Genomic DNA, 24,050 nt, shown 5'->3' with positions numbered 1-24,050 from the left:
GAGGCTCCTTCCGTTTCTCCTATTATTCCTGAATTATACATCATTTTTATATGACAGTATAAGCATAAGTTAATCATGCCAACTATTCTTATCATATGTAGTATTTCACACCAAGTATTTTACTGCCTTTCATTCTAGGAATTATATATTTTGAGAAACTAAGAAAAAATATCCCTGCAATATGGTGGTGTATATAGTGATAAAACATCTGCATTATTTCAGGCATAACAACAGTGTCACTGAACATATCACATTGTACCAGCTCACATTAAGAGAAAGCTCATTTCTTCTGGAAATAAGGTGAAGAGAAAATCACTCCCATGCTGTTGTGTCCATACTTATCTCAAAATAACACAGCTAATGGCGTGTCTTATCATTGTGGCATACTGTAGGAAAATTATGATTATTGCAATTAAACTATGGTAACAAGATGCTACAATTAAATCTCACCTCAACACATTTTAGTTTAGTTTAACAGATGTGTCACATTGTTAATGACAGATTTCCTGCTATTTATAAAGGTCTGTAACCTTTACAAGTTATATATGACAAACTAATCTAAGTTTATGTTTTAATAAACCATACTTATGTAACAGCATCTGTATAGTTACTATAGAAGTTTTAACACAACAAAAAAAGTTCTATCACTTATGGATAAAAACTGGAGCCTCAATACATATAACATCACCCAAATCCAGCCTTTTCTCAGTATTTTCACTGTTCCATACTGGAACTGGGTGACATATTTGCAGAGATTAATTTATTTGATGTATTTCACCCTTTTCTCTGTTTGCAAGTTATCCACAGACAAACTTTGATTTTGACAAAAATATTTCTTGTTTCAAGTTGTTTGACTAGGATTGTCAAAAATGGTGATGAATAATGTTTCCTACTATGAGGTACACCACATGTTATGATAGGCATGTGTAGGACCCTTGGATCTTGAAAGGTGTGTTATGGGGGTGTTCATCATTGTAGCAGTGGAGATATGTCTGCAAGGTTTGCATCTGTTGTTCTGGCAGAGTCTGGGGCTGCTTTGAGTTGGTGTGTCCTGGTCTGTGGGGATCTTGCTTCTGATGATGAAGTTGGAGAGATTGGAGGGTTGTTGGAAGGCCAGAAGATGGGGTTCAGGAAAGATTTCTTTCATGATGGGATCCCCATTGAGTTTGAGTTGTAGTTGTTTCATGATGCCCCATATGGGTTCAAATGTGGGGTGAGACAGAACAGCTAGGAGTGTTCAGTCAGAATGGGTGTTATTTCTGTATTGAAGTAGATTTTCTTGGGGTATTTGGATGGAGCTCTGTGTAAGATCAAAAGCTTGTCTCTCTCATCAACAGAAGTTGGTCCAATAAAAGATATGATCTCACTTGCTATGTCATTCTAATATCCTGGGATCAACATGGCTACAACAATATTACATGCAATCAAATTAAACCATGATCTTAATCACTATCATATACTTTTTAACTGTCTAAACACCAGAGCTCAATTTTATCTCTTCCAGGCCACCTGTCTTGCAGAAATTGATCCTGGAAGAATAAAACAGTATAGAAAACTGTGCAAGCAATATTGACAAGTTAAATAAATTGCCAGCTCATGTCTTCATTATTGCTGGTAATTAGCAATGAATAGAATTGTAATTTGAATTAGAAAATAGCATCTTCATATGCAAATTAGATGCAATTAATACATGTTTCTTTTATTGTAACACAGTTTTGCTCTGTGTCTTAAAACAATCTGCCTTTGAATCACTTATATTTGTTGACGGTTTGCATTTGCTGAAGGGTTAGCCATGATGCTGGAAAATTCCATTACAAAGTTTTGAAATGCTGAGTGAAAAGCAGAAAAGAACATCTCCAACATGTACAGTAGTAGAGACTTAAAACAACAGATATCTAAGACCCTGAACCTTCTGGATCCTGGACTAGATGGACCACATACCTGATTTAGTATGGCAAGTCCTATGCGCCTAAGCTTGCTTTGGTACTAAATAGCAAAATAAAAACAACAATTTTATTTAAATAATTTTCCCTTTGCTATGGGAGTACATACTTAGCCTGAGATCCTCAGGGTACATCCAGACTACCCGCCAGATCGGCGGGTAGCGATCGATCTATCGGGGATTGTTATATCGTGTCTCGTCTAGACGTGATATATTGATTCCCGAACGCGCTCCTGTCGACTCCGTAACTCCACCAGGGCGAGCGGCGGTAGCGGAGTCGACAGGGGAGCTGCAGCCGTCGATCCCACGTGATCCCCGTGAGGATGGGAGGTAAGTCGAAATAAGATACGTCGACTTCAGCTACGCTATTCCCGTAGCTGAAGTTGCGTATCTTACATCGCCCCCCTCTCCCTCCGAGGTACTAAGGCACGTAGATACATTTGAGGATTGCATCTTAGCAGCTAATAATAGGAGCTTGAGTCATAAAATCTTAAGGGTTAATTTAATGAAACTAAGGCTTATTTTCAGGTATACTGTCCAGCAAGACTAAAATCAAATTTCTGAATATAAGTCATGCAATGAAACAATAGATCTAAAATATACCTCTCCTGCCTAGTATACTAGCAACTAACCACAAAATCATCCCTAACCATGTGTCTGAGACGATATATAAATAAAGAAATGTCTCTAGCAGATACAGGAAGTTTATTCAAAAACCAATGAACGTAATGGGTAAGAGGCAATGTGAATTTTCACTAACAATACTGAAATACTAATACTTAATTGCCAATTGATCACAAACCCAGGATGCTGGCAGCTAGTGATAATGACAATTAACTTGAGTTTCCCATTTAATAGTGGGTTCCAAATATTGTTTCACACTAAACTTACAGCAAACTGAAAGAAGTATCCAGTTTAATTTAAAGGGCTCTGCTCATGAATTCATACACATTCCCACAGGAAAACATCATTAACTCATTCATATAATTGATCAAATGCAGTTCCCATCAGTGTAATCACTAAAAATCGAGAAAATCATTAGTTAAGACAACATTAATAGTCACACCCAATGCAATACACATGCCTTATGCCAAAGTACACTCCGACACCTCAGCACTATAGCAAATTCTCTTACATTTATATCCTGCTACCCATAGTATGCATATTCAGTTTCTGAAAACCACACACAATCAGATACACAACATTAAATTCTCACCTCACCTCAGATTTTCCTCTAGGTAGTAATGACCTTTTATAGACGTGAAGTGCAAAGGGGATTGTGTAGGGGTGAGGATCTTGTTGTATATTGGGATATGTGGTTGGTAATGTATGTGAGTTGAGAGGTGTGATTATTAAGATGATCTCATCTGGTGATTTTTAGTGATTGTGTTAATAAGAAATTCCTTCAACAACCTCAGTGCTCAGTTAACAAAGTTGTATGTGGGGGAATTTCCTTATTTTTTTCATAATCAATAAAATTAAATTTATTTCCCTCTTAGCCCTGCAGCATGTACCCTTCCCCCCCAATTCTGAAATCCTGCTCATCTTCTGTAGCCCACAGCCTTATCCCCTAAATCCTGCATTCTCCTCTATGCTTCCGCCTTTGACCATTTCCCTCCTCAAGCTCCCATCTCATTCTTTTGTTGCCCTTGTAGTCTCCATTCCCTCTGTCTTCTGTAACCCCTCTTCCATGCCCCTTCCCCCTGGACCTGTCAATGTCTTCCATTTATGCTCTCTGTCTCCTTTCATCCATTCAACTTTTAAACACTGACTTTTAGTAGCATTGATAATATTACAGCTGGAAATTAGAACAGAATGGGGATTTGGGGACAAGGAGGGAGGAATTGACTTGAGTGGTGGGACTGAGGAGAAAGGCTGGGCAATGGTGCAGGAAGTTATGGAATCAGAATGGGCAGGAGTTGTCAGCAACCAAGGGGAACAAGGGCTGCCCAGGTCTCCCTGCTAATAGTCTGGCTCCACTGTTCAGCTCTTCAGCCTGTGCGTGTCCCTAGCCTTGCTCTCCTGCCTGCCTTTTTGGTTCTCTGGATATAGCTCTTGCCGCCCCTCATCCTTTCTCTGTGTTTCCTTTTATCCATTGCTCTTCCCTCTGCCCCAGCCTCCCTTGGACATCCAAGGGATCCAAACCTGTAGCAGCAGAAGTTCCTCTTTTATTGAACTTTTATGATCTGTTGAACCAAGGCTCTCCTCTGGGGAACCTGGAAGTTCCTCAAATGGAGAAGATGCCCTTGTAGCTTAGCGACAAGCTTCCCTTGTCAGGAAATATTGCCCAGAAGGCTTCCCTGTTTCTCCACTCTCTCAGCCTTTCCCAGCCCTTCACCTGGGCAGGGAATAGAGAAGGCTTCCGGGCAATGAAAATGAATCTTGTTACTCTGCTCTCCAGACCAATTCTCCTTCAATCCACCAGGCGGGAGGCCTGGTCCAATAAATCTTACCAGGTCCATCAGACTGGGACTCACACTGCTGTAGCTTAATTTGTCTCAGGAAGGCTGGAGTGGTGAGCCATGGAGAAGTCAAGGCCCAGAGGTAGTTAAGGATGGGGGCTAGCAGGCTGTAGCTAGGTAACCAAGGAGGCATGGGGATTAGTATGTCTGTGCAAAGGGAAGCTAGGCTGGGCATAGGATACGGAGGGAGCAGCATCAGACAATGGAAGCAGTTTGATAATCTTGTGTGCCTCAGCCTCAGTTCATTTAGACTATCACACTTAAGTTATGTTCTAGAGACCAAAAGAAACACTAGATTTCAAAAATGATGGACTTTAAATATTCTGAATGGGCAGATTCTTCCTCCACACTGCATGAAACGTTTATCACAAATTCCCTTATAATCTCTTTTGTACGGGTGTTAACGTTGGAAAATTCACTGCAGAGTAGCAAATGAAAATTCTGCTTTAACTGCAAATCTCTAAGCAACCTTAACTGTAGAGTTACAACTGACACCTCCATCTTAATCACAAGAGACATGTGATACATTTGGAAAGTAATAATATCTTGCCATGGAAACTCTCTGTGTTTTTAGGCACTTTGTTGATGTGCAAACCTCAAAAAAATTAGAGCACCCACGTGTAAGGATCACATGAGCACTCAGAAGTTTGGATACATCTCCATAGTTTATCTGTACTGTAGAACAATTTCAGGCTCACTCTTCTCTTCTCCTGTCCCTTCCCTCCCACTGCAACGTCTCTGACTAGCTCTATTCTTCTGTTCCATAACCTCGACTCTGTAAGTTTTCTGTTCACCCCCTCCAGTATATACTTCCACACTGTCCTTCAATAGCATCTCCCTTCTTGTGATCCTCAAAACATGTCCCCAAGTTTTCTGCCTCTCCTGTCTCACATTCCCTTTTCAGACCCCTATCTTTGTGATTCTGACATGGAGATCATGCTAGCCTCTCTGCTGAGTGCTATATGGCCTTCAAGCCAAATTACCCTCACTCTGGAATTTACTATATACCAGAAAACATGTGAAAGGGCCGGAATCAAAACCCTCGATTCCAGTAGATCTGGCTTCAAATCCAAATTTCATGTTCTGTGGTGGTAACTGCAGCTTGTTCCTTCTCAGAAGTAGCAGCATTTGTGGGCTCCCATAGAAAAGAAGCTATTAAAAAGAGAACAGATCAGGGTTGCAGCTAGGTAGGTGAGTATGTGAAAGCTGTGGGAGAAATAAGTCACTTCAGTATTCTGCTTCTGAGCTCCCTGTTCGATAAAGTATTGTTTTTAGCATTCTTTTTTAATAAATCCGAACATAAAATTAACTAGATAAAGCCATTATTGTTAGAAAATGCCTTTTTATTACAGTAAAGAAATCACAAAAAGGGTCTCATTTTCAGTTGTACTACCATGCAATTGTAATAATAAAAACTGACCTTTATGAATCAGAATGGTCCATTCAGGAGGTCTCCACATTGGGGCTAGGTGCACCCTGGCCCTTGTGCAGATGCACAGAGTTGGCAAGAATGCAAAAGCATTTCCCTCAAATGCATCCAACCATGCCAATACCAGGGACAATCACAATCCCTATGCCCCAGAGAATGTAGGAATTGATGCCTTAGTGCCTGATCTACCCTAAATGAGACCATGGCAATGCTATGGTCAGCAGAGCTAGTTAGGGTGCACAGAGTTGGCTGCACCATCCAGAGAGACATTGTGCATTCTACCCCAGCAGACTGTGTCTTTTGAGGCACAATCCCTACCTGAGCTACCCAACACCAGGCTGTTGTCAGTGACAGAATCTATCTGTTGGGGTTCAGGAAGCTGTGCAGTTCTGTGCAGTAGGTGATGTAGTATCATGTACATAAAACAACAATGGTTGGTGTGGAGCCCATCAGAAGAAAATCTTTGACCCTTGCTGGGTCTGGATGAATCAATGTAATCAAAGTAGAATAGTTTACCAAGATTGCTCAAATATTTCAAGCTACTAGTACATGGGAATATGCAGATTTTTCTGGCATTTCACAGGCATTATTTTTATTTTTGATAGTGAAATCAATAATTTAAATTTGAGGTTCCTTGAAAAATGGCAACGTGGTGGGTCAGCTTGTTTTTCTTAATACTCAGAAACATTTGGTTGCTTTAAAATCTATCATATCATAAAGGAGGGTGGATGAGAATTGCTCCATCATACAGAATTGCTCTATAGTACCTTGACCAGAGCAGCTCCACACTCCTCAAAACATAGCTATAACTGTAATGTGAACCTTGGTTGTTAATAACTTCCCTTTATATGGATTTAAAGGATAAACTACAGTACAAATCAAATGAAAACTGTTAGTACTGCAGAGACCCGAGCTGAAAGGAAGAGGCCCCCATCTAATTTGAGAGCAGTGGCTTCTTAGCCCCAAGGAAGGTCATGGAAATGTAGGACATTGAGTATAGAGTTGAGCGTAAACCAGAAGGGAAAGAAAGGCAAAACTTACAGTATGCAACTGGTGAAATAATATGAACTCAGCCTAAGTGAAATGCTGTATGAAGCTTAATGTAGATAGAAGATAACTGATCTATTTTGTGTGCTCTTACCTTTATATGTGACCTGCGCAGTATGCTGTGCTTTTCATACAGAACATACCATGTTTGTTATTTTGCCACTGATCCACATGAAAGAGCACTGCACACTTGCTTGTTGACTAACTGGTGTTTCCACCTTTGGCTAGTTGCCAGTTTCTTGGAGCAGGCACTGAAATTAGATCACTGGTTTGATTCATGTGAGACTGAGCTAGTACCTTTGTACCATTGCTCTGTCATAATTGTGTGTGTGTTTCACATCCTTAGACTGCTGATCACAATCTATTTTACTGACACAAGATCTTATGCCTATTGCCTTCTCAGATGGCAAACACAAAGCTATTGACTTGCTAGCCATTAAATGAGACAGTCACAGTGACCTATGATAAAGAAATCTCATTGCGTTAACTCTGATGCTGAAACACATTTAATGCTCATGTAGGTGTGATATTAAAGTGTATTCAGCATTTAGTACAACACTTGGGCAACATTGCAAGAGGAAATATCATCTAGTGAAATGAGCTCAGAACCAGGAGTCAGGAATGAGTGAGTCTTAATGCTAAATCTCCTTCTAACTCACTGTTTGATTTACAGCAAGACATATCACCTCTCTGTTTCCTATTCCCGATCTGTACACTGGAGATAATGCATATCTCATGGGGTGTTAGGTGGATTAACTTGATTGAGAGAAAAGGTGCTGCTCTCCCTGTGGTGGGATTTACCTGAGATGTCTCTGAAGGACAGAAAAAAGAAAGGATTGGAGTAAAGGGAGGGGAGAGAGGGAAAAAACCCTAGAATGAAGTATGGAGGGGAAGGACACATGTTCATATAGAGCAGTGGTGGGCAACCTGTGACCCATGGGCCGCATGTGGCCGTCAGTGAGACAGTGAGAGAGAGAATGGTGAACAGAGAGAACAGTGAACCGTGGCCACAGGGAGCTGTGAGCGGCCATGTCTGCGGACAGTCAATGTAAACAAACTGTGTCGCGGCCCGACAGCAGATTACCCGACAGGCCCCGTGCGGCCCGTGGGTCACAGGTTGCCCACCTCTGATATAGAGGAACCAAACACTTAGGGTAGTTCTCCCTAATTGTGAAAATAAATATATAAATGGCTGATACACAGGAATCTGTTTTGGTTCCATCTTAGGGATATTACTACACCTAGTGCTTTCTAGTGTGAGTAGTCCTGTTGAAAGTAAAAAAGGGTAAAGCTTGGAATTATGGATGAAATTAACAAAGGGAAAAATTAGGCAGCACATTGGGAAACTCTTCCTGATCCTCAGATGTAGGCACCTGCAAAATAATCTCCCAATGCACAAAACACTGGTAAATTTATTTCATTTTTATTATAATAGCGCACAGAGGCCAACCAGAGAGGAGCTCCATTATGCCATGTGCTGCACAACTATATGGAAAATGACGGTCCTTGCCTCACAGACCTTACAATCTACAACAGAGAACAGTGCTGCACTGGCAAGACTATTGATTAGATGATTTGCCTGTTCTCCCCCTCTAGGTTTCCAGGTCCAGAGTTAAACTGAGGGGTTCATTCCTTTGTTTGTCTCCAAGATGGCTGCTGGTATTGCTGCTGAAGCTCTACTAGTGGCTGAGAATGTCATTTTGAAATGTATGGGCATAATGTGGATCAGTAAGTGTGTGTAATGTCACCCCCTAGTGTCTGGCTCTTTCCACAGGAAAGAAACTACTAACAGCTAGTGGAGCTCAAGTGGTTTCCAAGGTGAAGGTTTAGGCTTCTACTTCCAGTTCCCTTGTGTGATTTGCATAGAAATGTTGTCTGTAGCATCAGGAATGGCTAAAATCTGACCCTCTAGGTACAACTAGGAAGCCTCTGGTGGCATATACATACAACTCTGAGCCTGCTACTTGGTATTGCTGTCAATAGGGTACAACTAAGATGCGCTCAGCACATTTCATTATTTTGGTCTAGAAAACAAGAAAAACGGGCATCATTCATTTTAAAGATATACACGCCCTAGTTGAACTCCTTCTCTGTCTTAGGGGAAGGATGACTTCCCCCTCTACGTGGGCTGGTAAAAATCAGCTATATTCCCTTAAGGAGGTAGAAGGCAAGGAACTAACTTTTGATTTCCATGAGAAGATGTGACCTGGGATGGAGCAGGGAGCCATGGGCTGCAAATTAGGACTTTCCTCTTTTCCCAAAATCAGATGTGGGTACAGAAAGCAGCAGAGAGTTACTCTAGGAACAATGTTTGCCAGTAAAAATAAGCTAGTCATCTGGGGGATGCAATGTCATTTTTATACTCTGTGAACTCTGGCTGAAGGACTGTAGATTTCTCTTCTATATGAGGGTATTGGAGGGAGCCTGAGGTGGGCAAATGTTATTATTTTGTTTTTGTGTTGTGCACCTACTGTGCCTGTTGTTATTTTAGTCATTTTTATTTATATAAATAAATTGCTTCTCCTTTTTTTCATCTAAATCTTACATCTCCCCAAGGCTTCCCTGGAAATGCACTCACACTTCAGCAAAGGGTAATTGAAGCCACAGCACATTTAGAGCAAAATACCATTTTCAAAGGGTATAATGAAACAAACTGTAGAGTCTGTACTTTTAAATTCAGCATATGGGAAACTATTCCCCTTTGGGTGTAAGAGACCTGAGGATTTAGGTTTATATCATATTGTCTGCCACTTCTTCAGCCCTCCAGGTGATAGCTTTCCACAGTAAACTTTGGTTTTGTGTGACCATAAAAACCTTGATAATCCACAAAAGAACATTCTGAACATCTCAGGGGGAGGAAGGGATGGGAAGTGCAACAGAAGTCTAAGTCATTCCTTCTGAAAGAATAGTAGACTATGCGATATACTTTAGTACTGTATTTCTTTTTATATTTCTTTTTTATAAGTAGGCATCTTTTATATCTTCACTTTTGTTTCCATACCTTTTGTGTTTCCTTATTCAGAAAATGTATTTTCGTTACAAATTCTGTTGCCTACATATTTACTCTAAAGCTATCCAATTATTCACTTACTAACCACAGACATCAATGATGTTTTAAAAATAAAAACATGATCGCTTAGTTAGGACAAGCTAAAGAGTTTTACATATTATTGCTCCTTCTGGGTACTTTGAAATATAATTTACCTTTGTGATTGCAGTATCTCTGCTATGATTAGATGTTGCAATTAATCATCGGTGAAAATGATAAGTAACCTGACTTTTTATGAGAGACTGGATTCATGTTTCAGAAATGCTTGTGGTCACTAGCAAAATAAAAGCACAATAATAGTTTTCACATGTGGAATATTTTATGAAATATCATTTTCATATTTTTGGAATTTTTAAAAGATACCAAGTGATCTCCACAATAGGCTCTGAAGGCCAAACTTCAAAGACAGATGACTAGAAAGCATTCGTTTCTGAACTTCAGGAATTGTTTTTCTTTTTAAAACAGAAGTTAGGACAATTTATAGTCTAGAAGATATGTATTAGTTCATTTACATTAGTATTAGATCATGTACATTTCCTAAAGCTGATCTTTTTTTGATACAAGGTGATCTTTAAAACAGGAATAAATTTCCTCATCCAGAGGGCTGTAAGCCGCCCTTGCAGAGCAATGAAGTTGAAAATCTATTAGATTTTTCCACATCTACAGTCTATTATTGCAGGGCCAAAATCATCCCTGGTGAAAGTGGGACTATCCACTTGACTTCAATGGAGTTGCCCTCTTTAGAGAGTTGCATTTGACATTACATGAATAAGCAGTTAATATGTTGACTTGTTAATATTGAAAATATCAAACACTTAACATAAGTAATGATCATTCTTCCCTTTTATAATGTCATCCCATATGTGTTCTTGTTAATAAAGAAACTTTGTATTACACTTTACTTATTACACTTTCCTAATTTTCTATAGCTGATATAGTTTTCAGGCAGAATAAACTTGTAGGTCTTGATTCTGCTCTCATCCACATACAAAATGGGACAATGTGGGGCCAAATCATGCAAGTATATCTGTTGATTTCAGACACATTTTAAAATCATATGAACTAGACTGTGACTTCCAGCACCAACCCAGGAGTAGTCCCGGGAGGCATTTTGATTCATACACACCCCTTTGAGGCACAATTCCTTCTCTGCTTCCTCCTTTTTCCAGTAGGGTGGTAATTTGCTGCTGGCCTGCCCAAGAGTAGAGTTGGTTGAATGTTATTCTGTCAGAAAACTCTCTCTCGTCAAAATCAAAACTTTCCACATCAACTTGTCAATTTCAATAAAATTTCATTTTCAAAAGCAAATTGAAGTGAAGCATTCCATAAAATGTTTTGTTTTGACTTTATCAGAATGGAATGTTTCAATTTTGGGTTCTAAATGGCATTTTAGAATTTTATTGTGTTTTATCTTAAAATTGAAACTGGAACAAAGTGTTTCAATTTTATTAGAACAAAGTATTTTGATTCATTTCACAGGCAGTTTCAAAATTCTATGTTTTTGTTCCAGTTCAAAATGAAAACATATTTCAAAATTGCAGAATTTCCTGCAAAATGGTCCTTCTGATTCCTGCACAGCTCTAATCAGCAGTAAATTGCAATGCCCACAGCTTTGGCCAATTAGTTAGGAGGATGAAGCCAAGATTCTGCCCCTTCCCATTGACTACAGAGTAAGTAGGCGTGTACCATCCCTCTTGTCCTGCACTCCCATGCCCAAGGACCAGGTATAACCCATCTAGAGATGTAAAATGGGCCCTTATTTACCTGTGTAGGAGTGGTGGCCAACTCACAATTTAGCAACACAAACACACATATCATATGTATGTTTTTTAATAATAATAAATGGAGATATCCCATCTCCTAGAACTGGAAGGGACCTTGAGAGGTCATTGAGTCCAGCCCCCTGCCTTCACTAGAAGGACCAAGTACTGATTTTCTCTCAGATCCCCAAGTGGCCCCCTCAAGGATTGAACTCACAATCCTGGATTTAGCAGGCCAATGCTCAAACCACTGAGCTATCCCTCCTCCTGGTTTCTAAGCTTTTGACTAAGCTTTTTGTACCACAGAGTTTCAGTTGAAAATTACTTATTTCTCACACCTTTCTCGCTGTGATTACTGTGCCACGCTATGTTATGCAATGTAAGGAAATGACTAGGAAGCATATTATGGATTCAGCAGACAGAAGGAGGTACTGTTCTGTGAAGAGTAGATCTAATCCTGTATAGGGTTTTATGGATGGTTGAAACACTGACCATATCCGCTGAAAGCACCTATTTGTACCTTGGACTCACCAGATGTGCAAAAAAGATTTTTTTTTTAAAAAGAGCATTTTATAGTGTAAATGTTGCTGGCCTGGGAGCAGGCAAAGATACAACTACTTTTCCCAATTATTTGTTTTTTACTGATGCAGGGATTTTTTAAGACATAGGGCAGAATGGAACTCTCCGTACATATTAGTTTCACTCGATTCTTTGTCACTTTATCTCCTTCATAAATAAAGTGCATAAATAAACTATCAAAGGAAAGAATGGAGGAGACAGTTTCAGCAAGTATTCTGAAGCCAGTTGAAATATGGGACCATTACCTCAACTCTCTGACTGTTCTAGAAGGTGCTTTCCCTTCCACTCTAACCAGCCTGGTTTAAAAAAAGAAAAATTGTGACATTTCTAAATGGAGATGAAGATTTTAAAGTTTTACTTTATATTTAATTCAAGAGTATCATTCCATAAATCAAACAGCAGGCTCAATTTCAGGCAACATGGCTATCTTTCTGAAAAATTATTATTAATATCCTCTTGATTTTTTAATTTTCCTTTATAATGTTTGTACGTATCTTCCTTTCTATAGAAAGTTTTAGTCTCATGTTTTGGTGATTTAAAAAAAAAATGAAACAAAATGACTACATATTCTTTAATGCTCCAGGTGGGCTTAAGGCACAAAGAATACATGCACAACAGGGCAACTCATGCTTTGGTGAGTCCTGTGGCCAGGCACTGACTTGACATCTCATATCCCGATCTCCCCCTTCTAGAAGTGGAGGAAACGGGTCAAAAAAGAAATAGTTAGATTCCCCTCACCGCTGCATCTTGGGTCCCACAAAGCGTGAGAATGGAGCCACTGAGCTTGTTAGGAATTAAATTAGAATATTACACAACAGAGTACAATTATGTACATATCGTCCTTGAACAAGTAGGGTTTCCACCCTGATCCAAAACAGCTATGTCGGAGAATAACCCTTCCTGTCAGTTCTTTCTCTGCTTCCACAGCTAACAAATGTATGTTGCTTCACAACTCACCCCCTTCCTGGTGGGGCTTTTTTTTAACAAGTTAACAGAATAAAGGAAACACCAGCCCACGTCTTCCCTCCAGGCTTTGCTGGTGCTAGGGTCCCCCTCTGAGGATTGCTCAACACCACACACTAGCTATGTGTGCCTAAAGGGGCCATGCCCACCTCACTTATATCCTGGGAACGTGAGCATCACCTGCCACACTGAGTCTGGAGAACTCGGCAGTGCGCTACATGTCTCCAATTCCACCTAACAGGACAGGTCAACAGAAGAATCAGGGAATCATCCTATTACTTTGTGCACTGTCAGTCTTGACCTGGGAAATCCATTTTAAATGGCTGCCTTCTTAGGGAGACACATTTTGCATAATACTAAATACATTAAAAATAAAGCATGTACATTTGTAAAGATGGAAGTAGTTAAATTTTAAATCTAAGCAGATGAAATAATTTTCAGGTCCCTGTCAAAATTTATGAAATTGAATAGTCCAATTTGTATCATTACGTTGCCCGTCTTGTAAGTGGAGAAAGATACTCTCACTTTAGGCTAGGGTAAAGGGCATATATTTTGAGATACCACTCAATTAATTATTTTAAGACAACTATACCAGACTCTTTGCAATTTACCGTTTCCCCCTGCTTTTTATTGTGCGCTCAAAGCTTTTTCTTGATTATGTCAACCCATCTTTTCCTTTGGCTTCCTTTCAGCCACTGTAGACTCTCCTTTCAAACTTCTTTCCAGCCTTTTCTTTCCAGGTGTCCATTTTCTTATGCAAGTTAAAATATGCAAATTTCCCCTCAAAACAAACACAAGAATTCCTAGCACTTATAATAGTACAAATATTAATCTTCATGATGTACATGTAATATCAGCACAATGATCATAAGTAAAAAGTCTACATTGGCCACCCTGTGGTTTCAAGGATCCTGCTATATTTCCTTATAGGCCACAACTGTAGTATCTCAGAAGCACAGTGTTGTAAATGTTAAGGTTTTAAAGCTGCTGGAACCCTTTGTCCAGCTTGACAGAAAAGGGGAGTTGCAAGAGTGGCGTGGCCAGCAAGTTAGAAGAAAAGGGGTTGTTGCTTCCTTTAAAGCCCCTTCCGCCCCAGAGAGGGAATTTGCTTCAAGGAAGAGGCAGGAAGCAGTTCAGCCAAACTCGGTTGGAGGGAGGACTTTATCCCCTCTGCCACAGGTAATGGGAAGAGCAGGGTGGGTATTTATACCTAAGGCTGTGCCAGCAAAAAGCCCTCTTTTGACCAGCTGTATCGGAAAAAATACAGGAGGCACTGGATGTGGTTTTAAGAAGGCCACAACGTCATCCTTAAATATCTGGGAATACCCGGCAGACAAAATTTTACAGTTCAGGTAATTCCGTCATCATTTCCATATATTCAAGGTTTCTGTCAACCCTCCTCCTTTCCCATTCAGGTCCCAGCCAATCCGCTGCTCGGACCTCAACACGTCCCCTGTTTGCAGGCTAAGGGGGAGCTATACTGGAGGAAGGTTGACCAGTCGTGGGAGCCCTGAACCCCCTTTCTCCACTCCTTAAAAGAATGCCATCTTTAAATCATTTGCCAATCCATTTTATCTGGCCACCGTACCCATTCCCTATGGAGTACCTGCACTTGACATTCACCACAAGGAGGCGCCAGCATTTAGCTTGGCTGAATTGCTGAATGTGAGATTTGGGATTAGAGCTCCTGGTTTTGAGTCCTAGTTAATTCTTTAATCATTGGAACACACCTCTTTTCTATCCTCTTGGGCTTTCATTTTCATGTCTGCTGCCTTAGGAGAGCTAACTTTCATACACATCTGATTTATAATAATAGACCAACACAATCCATGTACCAGTCTGCCAGTGTTAAGCATATTAACTTAGTTCTTTCTGAGTACTTCACTGTCATGAAAACAAAACTCATTCAGAAGTTGATGGGAATACTGCCACCCACAGTAATAGCTAGGATGTAGAACTTCTTCACTTAATGCACTTGCCTCATTTCCGGGTATTGTTCCTTCCATTATTTCATTTCCCTCTTTTTGGTCCAAAATGGAAGTGGAAAATCAAATGTATTTCAATTATGATTCAACTCCTAATCTTATTAACATATCAGTGGCATAAAATATTATTCCCTTTGGTGCTTTAGCTTAGGATGTTAGAAGCTCTGTATAGAATACTTTCTGAGCTGGTACACTAATACTGTGTTTTTTCCAGAGCTGACTGCATTACCAGTAAACTGGATATTCACGCTCTGCTGAAAGAGAAGAATGAGATATGCTAATCTTTACTGCAAATTCTATAAGCGGACAGTCAAACCTTCTTAAGATTTTAGGATGGACAAAGCAATGGATGATAAAGCCACCCTCAGTTTGTGTTTGTTAAACACACAACCAGGATCCTTGGGATCTTTGACAGTCACTGTCACTGATATCTTTTTGCTCTGTCAGATTTAGTCTTTTACAAAAACTGTTCTCTTCTTCTGTTTTTAGCACAAGAAGAATGGGCCACAACCCGTTCCAGCCTAAAGGCACCACCTCCAAGGTCAGCCCGAGGGGGTTACAGGGAACACCCCTATGGTAGATATTGAAGGTCCTCCTCATCTGTGACCTCAACTCAAAGACAATTAATAGCCTGTGGTCTCCACATAAACAGCAACAAGACAAGTAATAGTCCATTTCTTTTCTATCCTAGGGATTACTGCTCATGATTACCCTGTGTACTACTTGTATTTCCTATAACATTGGAGTGACATTGGCATTAGTATTATTTTATAACACGGACTTAAAAAAAATAACTTTGGCAAGCATTGTCTATAAACCATTTGAAGGATGATGTTCTCTTGGTTGTTATTCATTGTTGTGTGTAACTTAAAAAAAAAGAAAGCATGATGCTGTTACAGATCTTGAGTCTCTCTACATACTAGCTAAGGCTGAGTTTTTGTTTAGGGTTGCTAGAAGACTGTAATATGATTTTTTTATTTTGAACCAGACAGTAATCAAGATGTAGATAAGATGTTTTAACCTGTCTTTTTTAATATATGTTAGTTAGATTAAGATGTTCGATATTAAGTTTGTAAATTTAATTTTAAATGCTGTTTTAATGGGGTTGAAAACAAGCAGCTACTGTATGTATGTAGCTAACTGAATTTGTTCAGTGTTTTAACCTGTATTTGTTAAAAAAAAATCACATAAAGTTCCATGTGTAAGCTTCTCTAAATAGGAAACCATAATTCTGTCAAATATGTTTGCCATAATTTGTCAATAAAGCTGAAACCTTTTGTAACAAACTAAATTTGGAATTACTTGTTTTCTAGCTTTAAATGCCTGCTTTATTTCTTTTTCAAGAGATGCCTAAAATGTTTTATATATAAAAATTACAAAAATGAACCCAAGCTTGTTTTAAGAATTTTGTGTAAGACTTTAAAAGTTGTATTAATAACTTATGGTTGTTAAATAATTTAAAAGTTAACAAACTAAACTGTTACATGAATCATGGTTAGTAAACACTAATGTATAACATGTTAATGGAAAAAATTGCTTTAGAACAATAAATGGATTTTAAACTATCCTCTAAGCTTGATCTTGCTAAACACAAACTCTGATTGACTTGTTTGTATTAGCATGTCTCTCGTGAGAATGTAATGGAGTTTAAAGAGGTAAGATTACCACTTACCACTGTTAGACTGTCTAAATGCTAGTTCTTCAACCTTTGAATTTCCCCGTACATTAAATATCCCATTCAACATGTAAGCATTGCATAGATTCACATACTTGTTTTCACTCAGAGGAGTGCGTTGACTGCATTTGCATAGTATATAACAATCTGTCTTGACAAACAAATCATCAGTGTCACTGCCCAGTTATTGCTATTCAACTTCAAAAACTTTATTTGTAATTTTCAGTGCTAAATATCACCGCCCTTGAAGGCAGTTTAGAGGGCTGATATTTCTTTTGAGACTATCAGACTTGATGGCTGATGATTATTAAGGAAATATGTCGCAGGACTCAAAGGATGACTAAACGTTAAACAGGTAACACTAATAGTAACTCTGTAATTTTGAGTATGCAACAGTAATGTTAAATATTCTCAGTTATTAAGTTACTGATAGTTAAAAAAGTAAACCTACCAAACCATAACAAATAGGTATATAGGCTATTAAAACAACTAATTAACATTAACTAGTGGCAACAAAATTATTTTACAAGATATAACCCTGAAGGTAATAAACAGAACTAAAATTAACAATAATAGTAATGCAACTCTTGCTAACAACAAATATATAACCTAAATTTTGATGAAAAAAACCTGAAGACTTGATGGTAGGGATTCCAAAACTGTTAATCCTTTAAATACAGTTTTTTTGTTTACGGTGGCTTTTTGTCAATGTGATTGGTTTACTTTTTTGATGAGAACAAAGACAGGCCTATTGCTGTTCGGTTTGTGAACAAAATCTCTTGCAGCTGGAGTTGCATGCTAACTTTTTTGAATAGTTCGTGAAGCATATGTCCTGTCATTTGAATCTGAAATGTTGTTAAAGTGGATTCAGTAGGTTACCTATTGATTACATTGAGTTTGTTCTGTCTCGCTATTTCAGGGACGCACAGGCAATGGACAGCTAAGCAGCAGATGAACTGAGAAGTGTTCAGGTAAGCTATGCCATACCTGATCGTTTTTAATTGAGTCTCTTTTCCTCTGTGACAATAATTTGATATATTTTTCTGTATTTCTTTTCATTAACATTTTAAAGGCTTAACATAAATAATTCTTTCCAACTGTGTTCACTTAAATAAAAGGCTGGTGATGGTATAATTTCAACCAAAGAATTTGCTGTTGTTTTGTGTGATACTTTTCTGTATGATGAGAGAATTATTTGATTGCTGAAAAAATGAGTGGCAGCATATGGGATATCTGCAAAAGTAATTTCCATAACCTAATGTTTTTAAAATAAACATGATACACTTTGTGATTTATTCTTTTAAAGACAGGAGCTCATCTTTATGAAAAACATATGTAAATTTTGGAAGTAAACAAGTCATCTGGTCTGCAATACCTTGTGAAAAGATACGGTCCTGGCTTACAAATTGCTTTTCAAAATATGCACAGTTATCCTCTAGGATAAAGTAGGAAGTGTGCAGAAAGATATGAAGTTTGTTTATTAGTTCTTTTACTTAGGAACTATTTAACTGTCATGTTTTATAATGGCTGATGTTAGTAACTTGAAATGGCATTCATCAATTTCCCTGTTATGCCTGGTTTTCTCTGTTTTTCTGCTCAATATGTTTTTAAAGGCAAATAAGTATTTTTGGTAATATTCTTAGATGGGCTTCACTTTTTTTTTTTTAGTGTTTAGACTTAAAGAAAAATATCTCTGTGTTGGAGACATTAGATAAATTCTGCATCAGGTCTGATTTTGTCAAACTACCCGGTACTTTCAACCTCATCACACACAAAATACAGAAAAATAGGTGCCCATCAAACAGCTTTGAACATAATATGTGTAATAGTGGTGAACTTTTGTCTAAACTAGTTTGTAAAATGGTTCTGCACTTAGGACTAAGTCCTTCTCACTTTAACCCACATGAGTTGTCTCATTGATTTCAATATATTTAGTTTTCAGAGTAGCAGCCGTGTTAGTCTGTATCCGCAAAAAGAACAGGCGTACTTGTGGCACCTTAGAGACTAACAAATTTATTAGAGCATCTAATGCTCTAATATATTCAGTGTATTCAATATTTATGCAAGTAAATCAATCAAGATTTGGCCTTTTTTTACCAGATTATACATCACATGGGTTGTTTTCTATAATAATAAATAAAGTGCCTCATTCTTATATACATGTATTTACCTTTAGAAGTTGGCATGAAATACAGTTACATCCATTTAAGGCCTCTTTATGGTGTCAGAGTGGTGTAACACAACCTTAGGGCCTGTCTATACACAAAAGTTGTATTGCTGTAATTATCTGTTATAGTTAAAGTAATACAAACCCCTTGGTGTGTAGGGAGATATACTGGTATAAAAATGCTTATACCAGTTTAGCTTATTCTCTTACCAGAAGGGGAATTAGCATCTTTATACTGGTACCAACTGCATGTATACTGTGCGTGTACCACATAACTTTTATGGTAAAGAAATCAAACTCCTCACCAAAATAGTTATACTGATACAAAAACTGTGTGTAGATCAGGCCTTAATGACTGTGTATAAACTGTGTATAGATTCAGACCCAAATAGTGTAAATTAAATTTCTCAGCAATGGGTCAGATCCTTATATGGGGCATATTGGAGGAGCTCTTCTGAGTATGTGGCCCAATACATACTCATAGTGTCATCTAAGACTGCTGTCTCGGGGACCAATTTTGCAATCATTATTTGTGTTGAGTAAAAGAGTTGCAGAATCGAGCCCTTAGGACAACGCTCTGTTGTAAAATATTCTACTTGCTTAAAAAAAATCACTGTATTACTTGGAAGGAAATAGCATAAGTCAGTGTGTGTAAATATTTATGCAAATAGTTGTTTATTTCTTTAAAAGAAAATATGAAAAAGTACCTGGAGATCAAAAGGTTTACATACCATTCTTACTCATCGTTATCACAGACTGTTTCTTCTCATATTCCTAATGTGTTTTACAGCCAGCAAACTTTATCTTTTTAATACGGAATCCATCCAATAACTAATTTATGAAACCACTACATGGGGCTATGTTCAGTCTAATTGTAATCCATCTTGAAGGCTTATGTGACAAGCTACTCTGTATTCCATATTAAACATCCAGTGTACATTAGGGTCAGCCATGATTCTACAGCTCTGAAATCAACAGCCATCATCACAAAATATGTAGATGCTTTGCTGTTCAATTTTATCGATTGCAAAGTGCTTGTCAGCAAACAGGCAAGTTTTAGTTAGCAGGATTCAAACCCTGATTAGTTTTCTTCATAATATCAAAAAAGCTAGTTTTGCTCATCTAAACTAAGCATGTTTAATACACAGGAAGACAAGCAAGAGCTGAAAATTGGAATTTCCATTAAAATCATTAGAAGGTTATTTGTCAAAGCAGACTTATTGTGCAAAATTGTTTCATCTTTAAAAGACATTACTGCATTTTTATTCTGACTAGTTAAAAGAAAAATGTCTTGTCACTCTAGACTGTTATTTTACAAATTATGCAAAAATATTCCCAAAATGAAATAAAGTTGAATATTGTTTTTTTATGGCTTTCTCTTTTAATGTAGAGTTGGTTTCTGTGTAAAAAATGCTCTTCTTTCATGATTTGCAATAGCCAGTACATGTTCTCCTGGTTAAAAACCTTTGTTGCGTCGATTACGGATAGGGTGACTAGACAGCAAGTGTGAAAAATTGGGACAGACGGTGGGAGGTAATAGGAGCCTATATAAGAAAAATCCCCAAATATCGGGACTGTCTGGTCACCCTAATTAGGGACTCCTTGGGTAGACTATTGTAATGTAAACATAAGCAAGATGTATTTCAAATGTTAATTGCTTTGAACAGATTCAGTGGGATTGGTGCAAAACTGTGATTACTGGAAGTGTTACACACAGAATTTTAAAGACTACAGTGGGAGAAGAATCACTGCTACTGGTGCAGTTTGCACACCTTATGCATTCAGAAGCAGATGACCTTGAGGGGTGAATTATTCCAAAGGTGGGAGGCAGCTTTAAAAATCAGTCCAGGGTGCTGTCTGATCACTGCCAGCAAAAGCTCTCTGGGATGAATCAGAGTATCTTCTGGCTTGCCAAGGCAGGACCTACCCACTTTCAGGGTTGCACCACCATCTACAGGTTTCTGGCAGAGTGAAGGTTGCAGGAAGGTTGCACTCCTGTGCCCTCCTTTTTGGACTTTCTGTGGCCCAGCATTCAAGATCCTGGGTTCTGCAGACTTGTGCCGTTGGAGCTGAAGGGATAAATTGGGCCATGTCCCTAGAATAGCAACAGTTTTAATGTGGAAAATCAGCAAGGCTCATGTAATAATAGCTTTTCCATCAGAGCTCATCTTGCATCATTATATTCTGAAATAGAATGAGAAAATTTTAGATCTTCATATTAATATATTCAGAAACTCAGGAAATATGGTATATAGGGCCTGAACCTTCAAAAAGCTCAGTGCCTCCTGCTAGTTTCTGAGGGCTCCCAGGCTTCACTGAAAACAATATTACAGTATATCCATAATACTATCAGCAGGTCTTTCATTTACACTATCAGATATTTCTCAATTTCATTCCATAATGTGGGGATAATTACCCCTATATACTTGAATATAAGCTAATACAGCAATGTTGAAACTAGCAAAAATGAGTGATTTGCATATAAAATGAACTCCTCATACCAAGTCCACCCACAGATCTTGCCCAAACCACTTCACCTTATCTCTTGAGTACAAATACCCCGCCTCCCCCTCACCCCCCAAAAAAACCAATGCAGTGTGTGTCCTGGCAATGGGACAAGTTTGTATCCATCAAGTTGAAGGTGATAGGACCAGGGGTCAACACAGCGGGTTCATGCCCCATGTGAGACAAAGCACTGTGCTCCATAGCATCTGAAGTAGGATTGGACTTGTGAATTTGCTACTGTGCAAATTTTCTATCTGCAGAGGGGCCATGTCAGAGTCATGGTGACTGTTGCAGCCTTGAAACTGCAGTAGCTACTACATAGTGACTTGGCAACATGGGCCGAAAGATTCCTTCCCTTCCAAAAGCCATCCAGCAACCCGAAGCCCAGCCAGCCAGTACCTAGGCTGGGCACGGGGCTGAGGATCTGGGATTTAATACAGCAACTTAGTTACCGTAACTGAAGATCAAGACTAGTACACTTTTATGGGTCTATCCAATAAGAAGACTTGCTATTTTAGCATAAGCACATTAACTAACTTTCAGAATTATAGTCCAAATAAATGTTAAGGTTAAGAACAATTAAAGAAGTGTTTTGTTTTATTCAGTGGAAAAAAAAATTTGGGCCATGTGAGTGAAGTTTGCTTCTAGGGATCAATGATGTACAATAATAGAATTGTTTTCTTTTGCATGTTGTCTTGCTAATAGACAGTATTCAAAAGGCTTGGAAGAGCTGACTAATACAATTGCAAAGTTAAAAAATAAATGCAGGGTAAGAGACTGAAATTTAGAGGTAAAAGCACGGGAGAGAAAACATTTTGTCGAGACCTGAAAAGGGAATGTAAAATGTAAAAGGGATGGAAAATGTTATGCTTATAAAAAGCACATGGAATCTTTTCAGGGGGAAACGCAATACGCCGCGTTTATTGAAAATATAACAGTTAGCATATGCATTCAATCACATACACACACACACAGGTCCTGCAGATGACCTTATAGTTACCAGTCTGTCGTAGCTCGAGTCAATCTAATGGCCAGTTAGATTGGGCACGGGTGAGGAGCTGGGTTCTGTTGGTTGCGATCCGATGCTCCAAGGCTTTGCAGGACTGAACCCAGAGTTCTATGGCAAAACACCTTGTAATACTGGTAAATTTCCACTTTAGTGTATGGATTTTGCAATGTTATTCTGTAATCGTTAGTCCTTAAATGGTGTTAATCTTGGGGTTTTCCGCTATCTCTTATTTGTTGTCTCACCTTCAGGGGTGTTTGCCTCACCACTTAGGTTGTCAATGCTGCTAACTCACTTAGCATCAGATACAATGGATGTTTTCTGATTGTTTCCTGCTGTCTTTTCAAGTCTCTCACTTCTTGACTATCTGGACATTTGTGATGGCTTTCACACTCATCCTTAACCATGCACACATTCTTTACTCACACCAAACAATTTTACAGAGAATTGCGGACAGGATTACATTTTAGAAAGGGTTATATGGTTACTAAAGGGATTACAAAAGAACCTTACACAACTTGGTTTGCAATGCAGATAAGAAACAGGGCCTTATAGCAAATACTGTAATGAAAACTTATCCTAAAACAAAAGGTGACCATAATCAGCCATAAGGACTGTTCTGGTCAGTTCCTGCCTTAACATCAGTTCAGACACAGGCAGCCTGTCTGATGCGTTTTTACCAATGGCCCCTTGGGCCATTCCTTGCTGCTATTCAGAAAGGGTGGCTGGCAGGATATGGTCAAATCATATATCAATACATTTAATACATGCTACATTATTATATCGTTTATTCTAAATTATCCAAAATACAAACATAAAATCCTACTACTACAGAATCAATAGGGCACAGAAGTTCTGGAAGGTATTTCCATCTGGATTTTGCTGCAGAGGAAAAAATGTATGTATCAGTAAAGTCACAATTATGTGAAATATAAACATGGATTCCAGGGCTAGGCTTTTTGTGCAATGCACGGCCTGCCAGCATCACTACTGTTCTGGAAAAATCCCATAAAAAGTGTAAGAAGGATAAAGGCATCAGAGTTCTATAGAAGTTTAACCACCCTATAGAGTTTAATAGATAATTATATTCTTTCTAGAGTACTTTTAAACCATTCCATGGAATGGAACAGAGAATTATATCCCTACAATAGAATTCTCTGTTATTCAATAATTCTATAAAAAGGTAGTAAGGTCTATAGGACTTTTTCATACATGTCACCTGATTTCTTTAAAGAGGATGTAGAGATACAATTGTGGATTCCAGATAGGAATAGGTTGAAATGATTTGGACAAATTCTGAGATAGGGTTTGGTAAATTCATCTTATGGTGGGTAATAAGATGGTGGGTGGCAGGTCAGTAATTTTTAGTAGTATCTTTTTCATGATATCAAAACATAAATCTGAAGTTTCTTGATGTGCAAATATTTGTTTTTGGGAGAGGGCACAATGTTTGTTAATTTGTTGTAGTGCCTAGTGCCATA

At 38.5% G+C, this 24,050-nt stretch overlaps 1 protein-coding gene across 2 annotated transcripts in view; it reads left to right on the top strand.

The window, feature by feature from the left end:
* The window catches only part of KHDRBS2 (KH RNA binding domain containing, signal transduction associated 2), a 572,147-nt gene extending 555,645 nt beyond the window's left edge, over positions 1 to 16,502 (top strand). For both annotated transcript variants that reach the window (XM_042848839.2, XM_008163771.4), the window contains one exon: positions 15,706 to 16,502. In XM_042848839.2, the coding sequence (XP_042704773.1) occupies positions 15,706 to 15,803 (98 nt within the window). In that variant the 3' untranslated portion in view covers positions 15,804 to 16,502. The remainder of the gene's footprint in view (positions 1 to 15,705) is intronic.
* The last annotated feature ends 7,548 nt before the right edge of the window (positions 16,503 to 24,050 follow it).

This window comes from Chrysemys picta, chromosome 3 (genome assembly GCF_011386835.1).
Source record: "Chrysemys picta bellii isolate R12L10 chromosome 3, ASM1138683v2, whole genome shotgun sequence".
NCBI lineage: Eukaryota > Metazoa > Chordata > Testudines > Emydidae > Chrysemys > Chrysemys picta.
The sequence above is the reverse complement of the archived record's forward strand: the minus strand, read 5'-3'. Positions and strand labels throughout refer to the sequence as shown.